The following is a 14,321-nucleotide window of genomic DNA, read 5'->3' on the forward strand; positions in this document are numbered from 1 at the left end:
AAGTACATGATAGACGTTTTGTATGACAAATAGACAGTGTACTTAGAAATAAAATATTATTCAAGTATAATTGATTGGAAGTCACTACTATTTTGTTTTGACAGTTATTGAAACATCATAGGATTGGTTATTGTTGATAAAGATTTTGATTGATGGAAAGAAGTGTAAAGATCTGGGTAGAAATGTATTCTGAATTTTGGAAGGTAGAATAAGCATTTTAGTTGAAAATTATTTTGTCTCTTGAAAAGTAGAACAAATGTTTAAAAGTTAATAATTGAATTATTTGTTGTGATTGTTTACAGCCACGAAAGTTTTAATAATTGAATTATTTGTTGTGATTGTTTACAGCCACAAAACTTTTAATTCAATTATTAAAACTTTCGTGGCTGTAAACAATCACAACAAATAATTCAATTATTAAAACTTTCGTGGCTGTAAACAATCACAACAATTAATTCAATTATTATTTGTTGTGATTGTTTACAGCCACGGAACTATGATGTAATCCTCTTCTAACAACGTCCTCTGGTGTATAACACTCGAACTCTGATACCACCCCTAGCAACGCGTTCTCTGGTGAGACAAAATGTAGCTAAAACGTCATCACCTCTTACCCTACTCTAGTAACGCGCCCTCTGGTGCCAATGTATGTAGAAAGTAAAAAACACTAACTACGTGACACATTATTATATTTACAAAGTAAAAAACACTTTAAATGTGTGTCACATTTGTATTTCTAGACAGTAAAAATAGCTAACTGTATGTCAGATTTTTATATATAGAAAGTAAAGCAAGCGTCAGAGGTTTTATTAAATATGGACATTTCTTTGCAATGTACAAACGTCAAACTCACTTAACATTCTATTTCTAACTTTAAAGAGATCTGGGAAAATGTTCACTATACATAAATGTACTGTAACGCAAAGATTAAAGTTTTTGTTTGTTTTTTAAGTACAAAATTATTCCATTAAAAGCTACACACTGATAAAATATTATTGTCTTGACCGAGTTCTAAACAAATACTTTCTTTGTCAAAAAGTACATGTCTCTTTCGTTAGAAACTTTGAGATATTTGTGGTTTTGGACATGTTGAAATACCATTTATCTCTTCAGTTACTTGATCTGAATCATGTAGTCACCATTTTATTTAATTAGTCGTTTTTCTTTAATAGATTCCGAGATTAAGTCTCAACAAGGAAAGGATGAACAGTAATCATCCACCAGGGGCTGAAACCAGTTGAAACAAACCTGATTTTCATAGAGCATTCTATAAAATAACGATATATTTAGTTGTGCAGAAACAGTACTTGTGAAAATTCCCCTCTTCCCGGTTGTTCCCCTCTTCTTACTCTATCACTCCAGATTTGTAAAGTAACATTACATAAATGTAGATTGTGTGTGAAAGTAGAGAAGAATATATAGCAATATGTCAACCACACTGTATCTGCTATACCCAGTGACGACGAAGCTTTTCCCTTAATACCAGCGCTCATTAAGACAGCACGTTTATGACAGACACAATAGTAGTCGAGACTTACTTGTATTATCAGTTACTTGAACAACTACAGTGGTGTATGAACTAAATTAATCTGGTGAATGTTTCTCGATTTGTTCATCAGAATCATGTTTTGTAGTTTTTACTAACATCAAGTTGTTTATTTATTTTAACACTAGATTTTTATTATTAATATTGTTTATTTTACTTGAATTAACTTTCCTCATCATTCAGGACTAACAAGACAGTAATTGCAAGAAGTGCCCTAAGAGGGCCAGCAATGTTTTTACAAGTAAGCGTCCAACAAAAAGATAATAAAACTTTCGTGGCTGTAAACAATCACAACAAATAATTCAATTATTAAAACTTTCGTGGCTGTAAACAATCACAACAATTAATTCAATTATTAAAACTTTCACGAAGTGGCACAAGAGGGCGTATTGCTAAAGGAGGGATAGGATGATGAGAAGGTGGAATGGAAAAAGGATGACATTAAATGTAAACCAGTGTGGTACACAATTACACAAGCGCAGAAAACATAATATGAATTAATGAAATAAAATTACCATTTGATCTAAGCGACTTTTATCTTAGAGAGAGTTAATTTTATATGTTAAATTATTGGGCAAGATGCCAATTCTCGTTTTCACCTCTGTTTCTTCTGATTTGAACTGTTCTGAAGGAACTGAGCGAACTATAAGTGTACCGGTAGTGATAATTGTCAGTACCCTAATACATGACTTGTTGTTTCACAAGGAATATACCAACAGCTGACAAGACTACTTCTTGTTATTTCAAAAGATCACCAGATTATGATCTGACCTTTCGAATAACCTTCCCTGATGACCCAGTTTGGTAATAAGCATTACTGATTGGATATATTTAAAATTTGAATGTTCTTGTACCTTAAATGTTGTACGTGATCATGTCTCAGAAATATCCAACAAATATCTGATTCAGAACTCCATACTGTTCGTTAGTTAAGTGTGTACGTCTTAAAAAGCAAAGCATTATCCTATTGGAAAACACATTGGCCAATGGCTGATTCGGACGTTTTTTAATATCGTTTTTCACACACGGTCATTAAGAAGTGCAAAGATATTCACAGTAGCCATGTTGCCTTCGCCATCCAAATCCTAACATCTTCACACTCGAAGTATTAACCTTAAAACCCACTTCAGAACATCTCTACAAAGCTGGATGAGTAGCACTAATTACTCCATACATCTACAACCAGTCGCTAGGTTCCTCAAATCACAGAGTATATCAAGGTACTACACAACTTTTTAGTTGATCATATCGTGGTGATGTTATCATATACTTCTGATATCAGGTTCCAATCAGAGTGAGTTTGTTGTTAAGATGATTTGTAGCATAAGTAAAATTTGTCAGACTCTCACAGTATAACAATTGTCCAACTTGAATGTTTTGTAATTGTTTATCAACAAGTTCCTAATACCATTCATCAAATATTTCCTGAATCATTTTGATACTAAATAACCTAGACGTTATGGACCTCACTAAAGTTCCTAGACATTTTGATGCCGCTAGATTGCGTGGTCTTCACTAAGGTTCACAGGATAAGTTATACATATTTTAGAGCAGTGCTTTCATTGAACTTTAAGGTTCCTGGACGTTTTGATGCCGCTAGATTGCGTGGTTCTCACTATGGTTCCTAAACATTTTGATGTTGCTAAATAATCTAGATGACGTGGTTTTCAATAAGGTTCCTAGACGTTTTGATGCCGCTAGATGGTGTGGTCCTCACTAAGGTTCACAGGATAAGTTATACATATTTTAGAGCAGTGCTTTCATTGAACTTTAATATTATTTAAGATCGATAATATATTTTTTATTCATAATCATTAAAATATGTATTTGTTCGTTCAACTCCACATGGTTAAATCCCAGATTTAAAATAATTAGTTTAAAGTTGAAAATATCAAATGTGTTTGTCATCTCTGAAGTTTGACAACTGTCATTCTTCTACTGTTTTTTATGAACATTTAACATGTATATATTAAATCAAATTCCATCGTGAAACCATTGACAACGGTTAGTTCAGATTCTCTACCGACAGATGACATCATTTGCAACGATGAAACGGGACTTCCTCACAGCCCACCGTTTTTGGCAGGGTCAGGAGGCCACTTGAAGGTTCCTCGTCCATGGGAGAGATGTCTTGAAGAGAACAAAGCCAAATGGCAGGAAATAACTGGCAAAGGTAACTTCAGAAATTACTCATTTATTACATACGTCTGAATGAAAATGTTAATTTTTTATTGTATAGTGTATTATTAATTTAAATAAATTTTAATTATTGAGACAATTCATTAACAAAATAGTAAGCAAAACGGATTTTTTTTCGATCCGTAAGAAAGTTTCTTCACGGAACTCCTATTAAACCGCTGGTCACACCGACCTATAAGTGACAACAAAGGAATCGTTTCAGTGCCGAGGTTCGCAAAAAAATAAAAATTTTCACCCCACTCCTTGAGGAACCCAGAGATTTCCCGAAAAACTCTTCTCCTAAACTACTGGACTCGCCAACTCGCCCCGAGGTCTGCCCTTTAGGGAATCCGGTTATTTTGCGAAAACACTTTTTTACAATAGAGCACATAAATAGTAGATCTACTACTTACCATTCGTAAGTTATTTAAATAATTTATACTTGCATTATAGCGGCAATTATCATTAACTGAAAAAGTGCAAAATAGTAGTTGAAGCATCAAATATGAATTACAGCAGACCTGTAAATGTGGGTCCACATGTTTAACAATGAATTACAGCAGCCCTGTAAATGTGGGCCCACATGTTTAACAATGAATTACAGCAGACCTGTAAATGTGGGCCCACGTGTTTAACAATGAATTACAGCAGACCTGTAAATGTAGGCCCACATGTTTTTTATTCTCGACAAGAGATGTATAAATCAACCCTTTGTGTGTTGTATGTTAAAAGAGTTTGTGTGTGTGTGTGTGTGATAAGAAAGAAACGTTAACGCTTTCATTGATATCTCAAATGTTTATATACAGATAATGTTTTTAGTACCTGCTCAAGACTTCTGTGTACTGTTTGTATTTACTACAACATCTGTTTGTATTTACTACAACATCTGTTTGTATTTCTACAAGTTTAGCTAATAGAAAACGTTTTAACAATATTTCTATGTGTTTATTTTTACATTTCACAGTTGCCCACGTTTTACCTTCGTGCCGTCGTTACGAATGTGAACACCAGCACCATTTTACACGTGTATTTTCTCGGGTTTACCACTGACGTTGCACAGTGTCATTGGCGATGGTGACAATGTCCAGATTGCTCATGATTTTAGATTTTTGCGGACCATTGGCCTTTTTAATTCTATTTAGTTTTTGACCTGATTTTTTGGGCATTGTTTAGCTTTCAAATTGTTTTCTTTTTTTTATGTTATATTTTACTTCTGGCATTTTTACCGATTGTTTGGCGCAGATAGACTAGTTACACCAAACAACCAACCTGACATATATTATTATATTTAGAAAGTAAAACTCACGTGAACTATGTGTCACATTATTGTATTAGAAAGTAAAAAATAACAACTACATTTTTTGATTAAGAACGCCCCAATTAATGAACAAAATTAGTTACATTTCTGATATTAGAGCAGAAATTTTCTGTATTATCTCACAAATATGTGCTGAAAATATTGAAGGTAGAAACACAGACAACAGCGCCCCTAGCACCAACTATTAAACTAAAACGGCTGACTGCCTCTACATGTTTGGCTGTTGCCAGATTTTCCCAGCTGTTGTGCGACAGGATGTTAAGTAAGAGATAACTTTGGGTTCGATTAATACAGCACAAAGGTCAAAGGTAATCGATTATACACCTATGACATCTCTTGGAATATTGAAATCAGGTATGAAGCAGTTGTTTTAGAGAACAAACAATAGAACTACTATTAGTTCTATTGTTTCAGATAAAGATCTAATTAAACCATCTAACTAATGCGTGAAAACAGTAGTTCTATTGTTTCAGTTAAAGATCTAATTAAACCATCTAACTAATGCGTGAAAACATTAGTTCTATTGTTTCAACCCTCAAACTAATGCGTGAAAACAGTAGTTCTATTGTTTCAGATAAAGATCTAATTAAACCATCTAACTAATGCGTGAAAACAGTAGTTCTATTGTTTCAGATAAAGATCTAATTAAACCCTCTAACTAATGCGTGAAAACAGTAATTCTATTGTTTCAGGTTTTTAGTGTGGTTTTAAACAGTAACAGAAGTGGAGGCCACTAGGAATATTGTGTTGATATTGTTTTTAATGTGGTTTTTAACAGTAACAGAAGTGAAGACTACAAGGGAGATTGTTTCTGTGTTGCCTTTAATGTGGTTTTAAACAGTAATAGAAGCGAATGCCACAAAAATAGTAATATAAATGGAGGCTTCTAATAAAATGAGGTTGACATAGTTTTCAATGTGGTTTTAAACTGTAATATAAATGGAGGCTTCTAATAAAATGAGGTTGACATAGTTTTCAATGTGGTTTTAAACTGTAATATAAATGGAGGCCACTAGGGATGTTGTGTTTATGTGGTTTTCAGTATGTTTTTAAACATTTCTAAGCGTATTTAAAAAAAATAACCTTGTTGAATTGTAATTATTATTCTAACAAATACGTAAGCTACAGAAAATAACTCATACTATGTATCTCAGCCACTTTAAGTACTTGTTACCTATCGCCTGTTTCTAATCGTATATATATATATATATATATAGTTTATACGCAAAAAATAAATAAAAAAGTTCGTGTTCTTTTTTTTTCAATACTTCGTTTAAAGACATATAACCAGTCGCGTAATTATACCCCCACAGTAATCGCGATTGTAAGGGGAGCAAAATGGTGAGATGAAAAACGTAAGAACTACTGACAAGGGAAGAGACATATAAATTAATTGGTTTGAATCAATGGCGGTTGTTCTATTCTGTTAAGTTAATGATATCAATCAACCTGAACTACAATGATAGAGAAATAAGCGTAGGAACTTTTTATGCGGGGAAACCACTCCTCTGTAGGTATGCCACTACATATAATTATTTACTTTTTTTTCTGAAACACTTATTTAATTCCAACCGTTTTTGACCTGATTATGTTACTTTCTTCTCTTCCATCCTGTTTCCTTCTTCTACCCCGGAAATCTTTCTCACACCTATCTATCTATCTATATATATATATATGACATGATACACTTCCAGGCTATGTGGTGACGTAAGTGAAAGTTGACAAAAACGTATTCTTTGCGGTTTTTTAAAGTGGAATGTAATTACTTCTGCAATCCTTTCTACGTTCAGGGCCGTAGGAAGCGGTAAGGCCCGTCAGGCCATGGCTTGACCACTTTCTAATGACATGTATAGCTACATTTTACGTATTAAAACTTGCTTCTTTTAATTCAATACATTCCGTTGTGTGTACACAGTATTTGTAGTTAAAATGGCTCAAGATTCAACCTAATAGCATTAAAGTTTAAAATTTTCTGGGGGAGCATGCCCCCACACCCCTAAAAATGGCAATTTGGTAATGCCCTGAACACTCTAGAAATTGCTTGCTACGGCAATGATGTTAATTAATTTTGTGATAACGATGTTTGTAGTTTTTCCTGACTTACTAACTAGCGTTAATATTTGTTAGTAACCTTACGTAATTCACTTATTCTTATGTACAATTATTTTTTTAATCTTGTCTGAACTGTGGTTTTTGTAATCTTAGCTAATTCACTATTTTTATTTTATTTTAGTTTCTATGAATCCTTCTGATTTACCAACTACTATGAAAACTACTTGTATAAATCAATTTGAGTGTTTTTAAATCCTAGTTCCTTAAACAAGTATTTAACATGTAATACTTTTTATCCTTTTAAAATATAGATTATTTCATAATTACTGTATATTCAGTCATACTAAGAGTTAACTAGAGAAATAGTTCCATTTCATTTGACGAGAAAATAATGTATCAGCTCACGAATCACAGAATAATAAAACAGCAAAGTTTTGTACCGTACTTTCTGATTATATAAGACACAGCGATTATTACAATACAGTCTTCTTTCCTACAGTATTGACAAGCCAAAGGCCCTTTCGCTAATTCTTCACTGTTGTGATATTAGTCATCCATGCAAAGCTTGGGAATTGCACTATCCTTGGACAGAAGTTCTTGTTCAAGAGTTCTTTCTACAGGTTAGTAATTTTTGAAATCACAAGCTATGCACAAACATTGTATTATCATATTCCATTGGTTAGAAAGAATTAAAAAGTGATTAACTAAAGTATGCTCCTTAACTGATGATTCTAAGCCTACCCTATATCTCAATGTAATATCTGTATGATTCTAAGCCTGCCCTATATCTTAGTGTAATATCTGTATGATTCTAAGCCTGCCCTATATCTCAGTGTAATATCTGTATGATTCTAAGCCTGACCTATACCTCAATGTAATATATGTATGATTCTAAGCCTGACCTATACTTCAATGTAATATCTGTATGATTCTAAGCCTGACCTATATCTTAGTGTAATATATGTATGATTCTAAGCCTGCCCTATATCTCAGTGTAATATCTGTATGATTCTAAGCCTGACCCATGCCTCAATGTAATATATGTATGATTCTAAGCCTGACCTATACATCAATGTAATATATGTATGATTCTAAGCCTACCCAATATCTCATTGTAATATCTATATGATTCTAAGCCTGTCCTATACCTCGAAGTAATATCTGTATGATTATAAGCCTGACCTATACCTCGAAGTAATATCTGTATGATTCTAAGCCTACCCAATATCTCATTGTAATATCTGTATGATTCTAAGCCTTCCCTATACCTCAACGTAATATCTGTACGATTCTAAGCCTGCCCTATACCTCAATTTAATATCTGTATGATTCTAAGCCTTTCCTATACCTCGATGTAATATCTGTGTGATTCTAAGCCTGTCCTATACCTCGAAGTAATATCTGTATGATTCTAAGCCTTCCCTATACCTCAGTGTAATATCTGTATGATTCTAAACCTGCCCTATATCTCAGTGCAATATCTGTATGATTCTAAACCTGCCCTATACCTCAATGTAATATCTGCATGATTCTAAACCTGATCTATACCTCAATGTAATATCTGTATGGTTCTAAGCCTTCCATATACCTCAATGTAATATCTGTACGATTCTAAGCCTGATCTATACCTCAATGTAATATATGTATGATTCTAAGCCTGCTCTATACCTCAATGTAATATATGTATGATTCTAAACCTGCCCTATATCTCATTGTAATATCTGTATGATTCTAAGCCTGCTCTATACCTCAATGTAATATATGTATGATTCTAAACCTGCCCTATATCTCATTGTAATATCTGTATGATTCTAAGCCTGACCTATACCTCAATGTAATATATGTATAATTCTAAGCCTGCTCTATACCTCAATGTCATATCTGTATGATTCTAAGCCTGACCTATATCTCAATGAAACATCCAAACGTATATAGTTATACAAAATATTTCTTTTGACATAAGAATATAAAAGTAAAATTGATTTCTATTTCTTTCGTTGTATACTTAAAACAAAAAGTAAACATTCTCAAAGGAAGATATAACAATTATATTTTATAAATAATATTTTATGTTTGTTTACTTCCTTATTTATCATAGGGAGACAGAGAACAGGATATGGGATTATCCTTCTCACCATTATGTGATAGGAATACTACAATCGTAGCTGAATCTCAAATAGGTACTTGAAAATAACTTACTCTTAACTTTATTCAAGTTGTGTAAGGCAAGAATTTTCACATAACATAAAACTAATTATCCTAAGTAATTAAAGCTGTGTAAGCAAGGCAGAAATGTTTATGTAACACGAAACTAATTTATTCTAACTAATCCAAACTGCGTAAATATGCCAGGAATTTGTACATCACATGAAACTAACTTATTATAAGTCATCTAAACTGTGTTTGTAAGCCAGTACTTGGTACGTAGCATGAAACTAGCTAGTTATAAGTAATTTAAGCTATACAAGTAAGCCAGAATTTCTACGTACATGAAACCAACTTATTCTAAGTAAGCCGCGTGATTGTTTATAACGTTGTAACATAAAACTAATTGGACCTTGATTAGGTTTAACTAAATAAATTCACTGATTTCTAGTAAACATAAAGCTAACGTAGCCAATTCACTAATTTCTAGTTAACATTATTGTGATCCTATAAAGTAAATGGCACACAATATATGTGTTTATAATAATAAAAATTATTGTGATATGCTTTTAAATGTTAATACCGAAGAAATAACTATTTAGTTTTGTATTTTAAAAGTGTTTTAATGTGAACAATTGAATAGGAGTAAAAGAGAACCCGTTTTCTTCTTATGGCTTTTTATCCTATTTATCCCAGAGACAATTCATAATCCTCATGTCTCCTCAAGATCCCCCCCCCAACACACACACACATACATACACACACAAAGTCTTGCCTTGCGATACTTGAAACGTACTCCATACTCTTTTTGTTTTGGCCAGTAAGCTCTGCCATTTTAATGTCTTCTGCACGTCGTTGAATTCACTGATTCATTTTTAGTTAGCTCGTTTTTCTTAATTGTTTTGAAACTATAAATTAGTTTTGTTATTGTATAAGAAGGACAGGTTTTTTTTATCTTGTTAAACCATTCGTGTCTCAAGATAAGTAGGTTACCAAGACAACTGTTGTCAGGTGAAAAGTTATACAATTAGTACAGAAAAAAAGAAACTTGTCAATTGTCAGGAATCAATACGTTAGGACTTTATATGCAGTGATTTAGAGTAAGGTTGGTTCATTTCATTTCTCACAAAAAGGAGGAGATAAATCTGTAGCTTCTTCTACTAAATAGTGGACTATTTGTGCGATCTTTCAGGATTTATTGATTTTATTGTGGCACCAAGTATGCAAGTGTGTGGAGATTTGCTGCAGAAAATTCAGCTTCAGCTCTTCAAGACTTCAGATGTGATAAAATATATAGATCAAGTAAACTGTATAAATAAAGGTGAGTAAAGACGTGGAGGGTTTAATTAGATCTTTATCTGAAACAATAGAATTACTGTTTTCACGCATTAGTTAGAGGGTTTAATTAGATCGTTATCTGAAACAAAAGAACTACTGTTTTCACGCATTAGTTAGATGGTTTAATTAGATCTTTAACTGAAACAATAGAACTACTGTTTTCACGAATTAGTTAGAGGGTTTAATTAGATCTTTATCTGAAACAATAGAACTACTGTTTTTACTCATTAGTTAGAGGGTTTAATTAGATCTTTATCTGAAACAATAGAACTACTGTTTTCACGCATTAGTTAGAGGGTTTAATTAAATCTTTATCTGAAACAATAGAATTACTGTTTTCACGCATTAGTTAGAGGGTTTAATTAAATCTTTATAGGCCACTAGGGATATTGTGTTGATGTTCCACTTCTGTTACTGTTTAAAACCACACTAAAAACAACATCAACACAATATCCCTAGTGGCCTCCACTTCTATTATTGTTTAAAATCACACTAAAAACAACATCAACACAATATCCCTAGTGGCCTCCACTTCTATTATTGTTTCAAACCACACTTAAAATAACATTAACACAATATCCCTAGTGGCCTCCACTTCTGTTACTGCTTAAAACCACACTAGAAACAACATCAACACAATATTCCTAGTGGCCTCCACTTCTGTTACTGCTTAAAACCACACTAAAAACAACATCAACACAACATCCCTAGTGGCCTCCATTTTTGTTACTGTTTAAAACCACACTAAAAACAACAACAACACAATATCCCTACTGGCCTCCACTTCTATTACTGTTTCAAATCACACTAAAAACAACATCAACACAATATCCCTAGTGGCCTCCAATTCTATTATTGTTTCAAACCACACTAAAAACAACATCAACACAATATCCCTAGTGGCCTTCAATTCTATTATTGTTTCAAACCACACTAAAAACAACATTAACACAATATCCCTAGTGGCTTCCAATTCTATTACTGTTTAAAACCACACTAAAAACAACATTAACACAATATCCCTAGTGGCTTCCAATTCTATTACTGCTTAAAACCACACTAAAAACAGGCCACTAGGGATATTGTGTTGATGTTTATTATTAACTATTGTACACGACTTTCAGCATGACTGTTTACATTATTAACTATTGTACACGACTTTCAGCATGACTGTTGATATCAAAGCTGCACATAAACTAAATAAAAGAAATTTGAGGCCTATAATACTAAAAGTAGAAAGCATATAATATACATGTATATCACACACAAATATATTGCAAAGAAACTGTTAATATTATTATCTAATGCATTAGTATATTTAAATATGACTTTTTATATTGTTATCTAGTTTATAACCATACTGCCTATGATATTTAATACAACATATTTGAACATGAATGTTTGCGTTCTTATGTAACTTACACATCTTTTAACATAAATGTTTACATTTTTATATATTATTGAACATGCCTGTTAACATTATTATCTGCTTATTCATACATTCCAACATGGATGGATTCATTATGATGACTTAGTAACTTCCACGACTATCAAGGAGACTATGATTACATTATCCTCTAGATTTTACATATCTATAAGTTTAAATCTAACATGACTGATTTTCAACACAACTTTGTAAATTATTTTTCATTTAAATTTATTCTAAAACAGTTTCTCCGTGTTATGTTCTATTTTAGATATCTCGTTACTCTGTTATGAACTTTACAGAAGTATTGTATAAATACCAGGATTCTGTTTTAGGTAAATAATGGCATATGCTTAACATTATAGATCATATGAACAGCAGATGTTTAACGTAATAGATTAAACAGCAAGTAAAAACGATAGAAGTATTGTATGGTTTTAAACAGTAACAGAAGTGGAGGCCACTAGGGATATTGTGTTGATGTTGTTTTTAGTGTGGTTTTAAGCAGTAACAGAAGTGGGTACACGACTTTCGGCATGACTGTTTACATTATTAACTATTTGAAACTTTTGTACACGACTTTCAGCATGACTGTTTACATTTTAACTATTGTACACGACTTTCGGTATGACTGTTTACATTATTAACTAAATAGTTAATAATGTAAACAGTCATGCTGAAAGTCGTGTACAACTAATCCTTACCAGTCAGTTCTCTGTAAATACTTACCAGTCAGCTCTTTATACAGTGAATGATCAGCCATGAAATTTCCAGTTCTATAACAATGAATTGATAGTTATATGAGATCACTTCACATGACGCGCTGAACACTTACTTTTATTTATTGTAACTACAATAGTATTAACCTTTAAGTGTTCTGTATATAGAATCGTTATCTTTATTGTGAATAAACAAACCGTATGCAGATCTGAAAACTGACGATTGATAGAAATATTCAGTGATTGTTGAATAATCAACAGAAATATCTAGACAAAATAACCTTTTGGCCTTTTGTTAGTTCAGTGTTTTGTGATTTGGAAAAGTGAAAACATTTTCTTGTTAACTATTTTGCGTTCTTTATTTTGTAATTGTGTTATTTGCGTTTTCTTATTTCTTTTTTTAATTTATGAGTCAACATGTAAATTTTAAAAGTGCATATCTGATTATATTTTTCTACGATTTGTTCTACTCCTTCAATTTAAATATTTCAATAACTTAAATGAATTTTCTAACTTGAAAGGAGACTTTTCATTTTTTTTATATATGTTGACGTATTTATAGATTACTATTTATTCTAATTGCAACTTTTACCACCAGGGAGTTTCGTGCTTTGTCTATCGAGCTGGTACTTGGAACGGACATGTCATTCCATTTTCAACAGCTTAAAACAATGAAAACTCTAGTCAGCCATGTAGAGTTTGGGCAAGTTCATAATATGATTTCATTTTATAAAGAATGAAAATAAAAAATAAGTACGTAAGTGAAAAATATACTTGAAATATATACATACAAACACTAAAGCGTATAATATTAGGATTTTCACAGGTTAAGCAGAATACAATCTAACAGATTTTTCTTATGTAGACAACCTTTATCGTGTGGGAAAAAAATGTTTAACGGAACAAAATAAATAAATATTATAAATGAGTTCCCAAAAGGTGAAGGAAAAGTTTTACATTACTTCAGTTTCTGAGAAAGGTATGTAGCTAGCGTTAGATTTTCACGTGATTCAGTTCCTGAGAAAGGTGTGTAGTTAGCGTTAGATTTTCACGTGATTCAGTTCCTGAGAAAGGTATCTAGCTAGCGTTAGATTTTCACGTGATTCAGTTCCTGAGAAAGGTGTCTAGCTAGCGTTAGATTTTCACGTGATTCAGTTCCTGAGAAAGGTGTCTAGCTAGCGTTAGATTTTCACGTGATTCAGTTCCTGAGAAAGGTATGTAGCTAGCGTTAGATTTTCACGTGATTCAGTTCCTGAGAAAGTATGTAGCTAGCGTTAGATTTTCACGTGATTCAGTTCCTGAGAAAGGTATGTAGCTAGCGTTAGATTTTCACGTGATTCAGTTCCAGAGAAAGGTATGTAGCTAGCGTTAGAGTTTCACGTGATTCAGTTCCTGAGAAAGGTGTCTAGCTAGCGTTAGATTTTCACGTGAATTTATAAACACCTTGCAACATTGCTTTTAACATTTTATTTTGTTTACACAACTAAAACAAAAACTGTTTACATTATTAGCTCTTGTAAAGTATTGTACACGACTTTCTGCATGACTGTTTACATTATTAGCTATTGTACACGACTTTCGGTATGACTGTTTACATTA

The 14,321-nt window shown here is 32.5% G+C and overlaps 1 protein-coding gene across 1 annotated transcript in view; it reads left to right on the forward strand.

Annotated features, from left to right (window-relative positions):
• Positions 1-10,560, forward strand: part of LOC106474285 (calcium/calmodulin-dependent 3',5'-cyclic nucleotide phosphodiesterase 1A-like) — a gene marked incomplete at its 3' end in the record, with an annotated part of 37,668 nt that extends 27,108 nt beyond the window's left edge. Inside the window, exons 10-12 of the mRNA XM_013934973.1 lie at positions 7,594-7,714; positions 9,193-9,274; positions 10,432-10,560. Of these exons, the coding sequence (XP_013790427.1) occupies positions 7,594-7,714; positions 9,193-9,274; positions 10,432-10,560 (332 nt within the window). The remainder of the gene's footprint in view (positions 1-7,593; positions 7,715-9,192; positions 9,275-10,431) is intronic.
• Between the last annotated feature and the right edge of the window lie 3,761 nt (positions 10,561-14,321).

Source organism: Limulus polyphemus, unplaced genomic scaffold (assembly GCF_000517525.1).
Source record: "Limulus polyphemus unplaced genomic scaffold, Limulus_polyphemus-2.1.2 Scaffold7025, whole genome shotgun sequence".
NCBI lineage: Eukaryota > Metazoa > Arthropoda > Merostomata > Xiphosura > Limulidae > Limulus > Limulus polyphemus.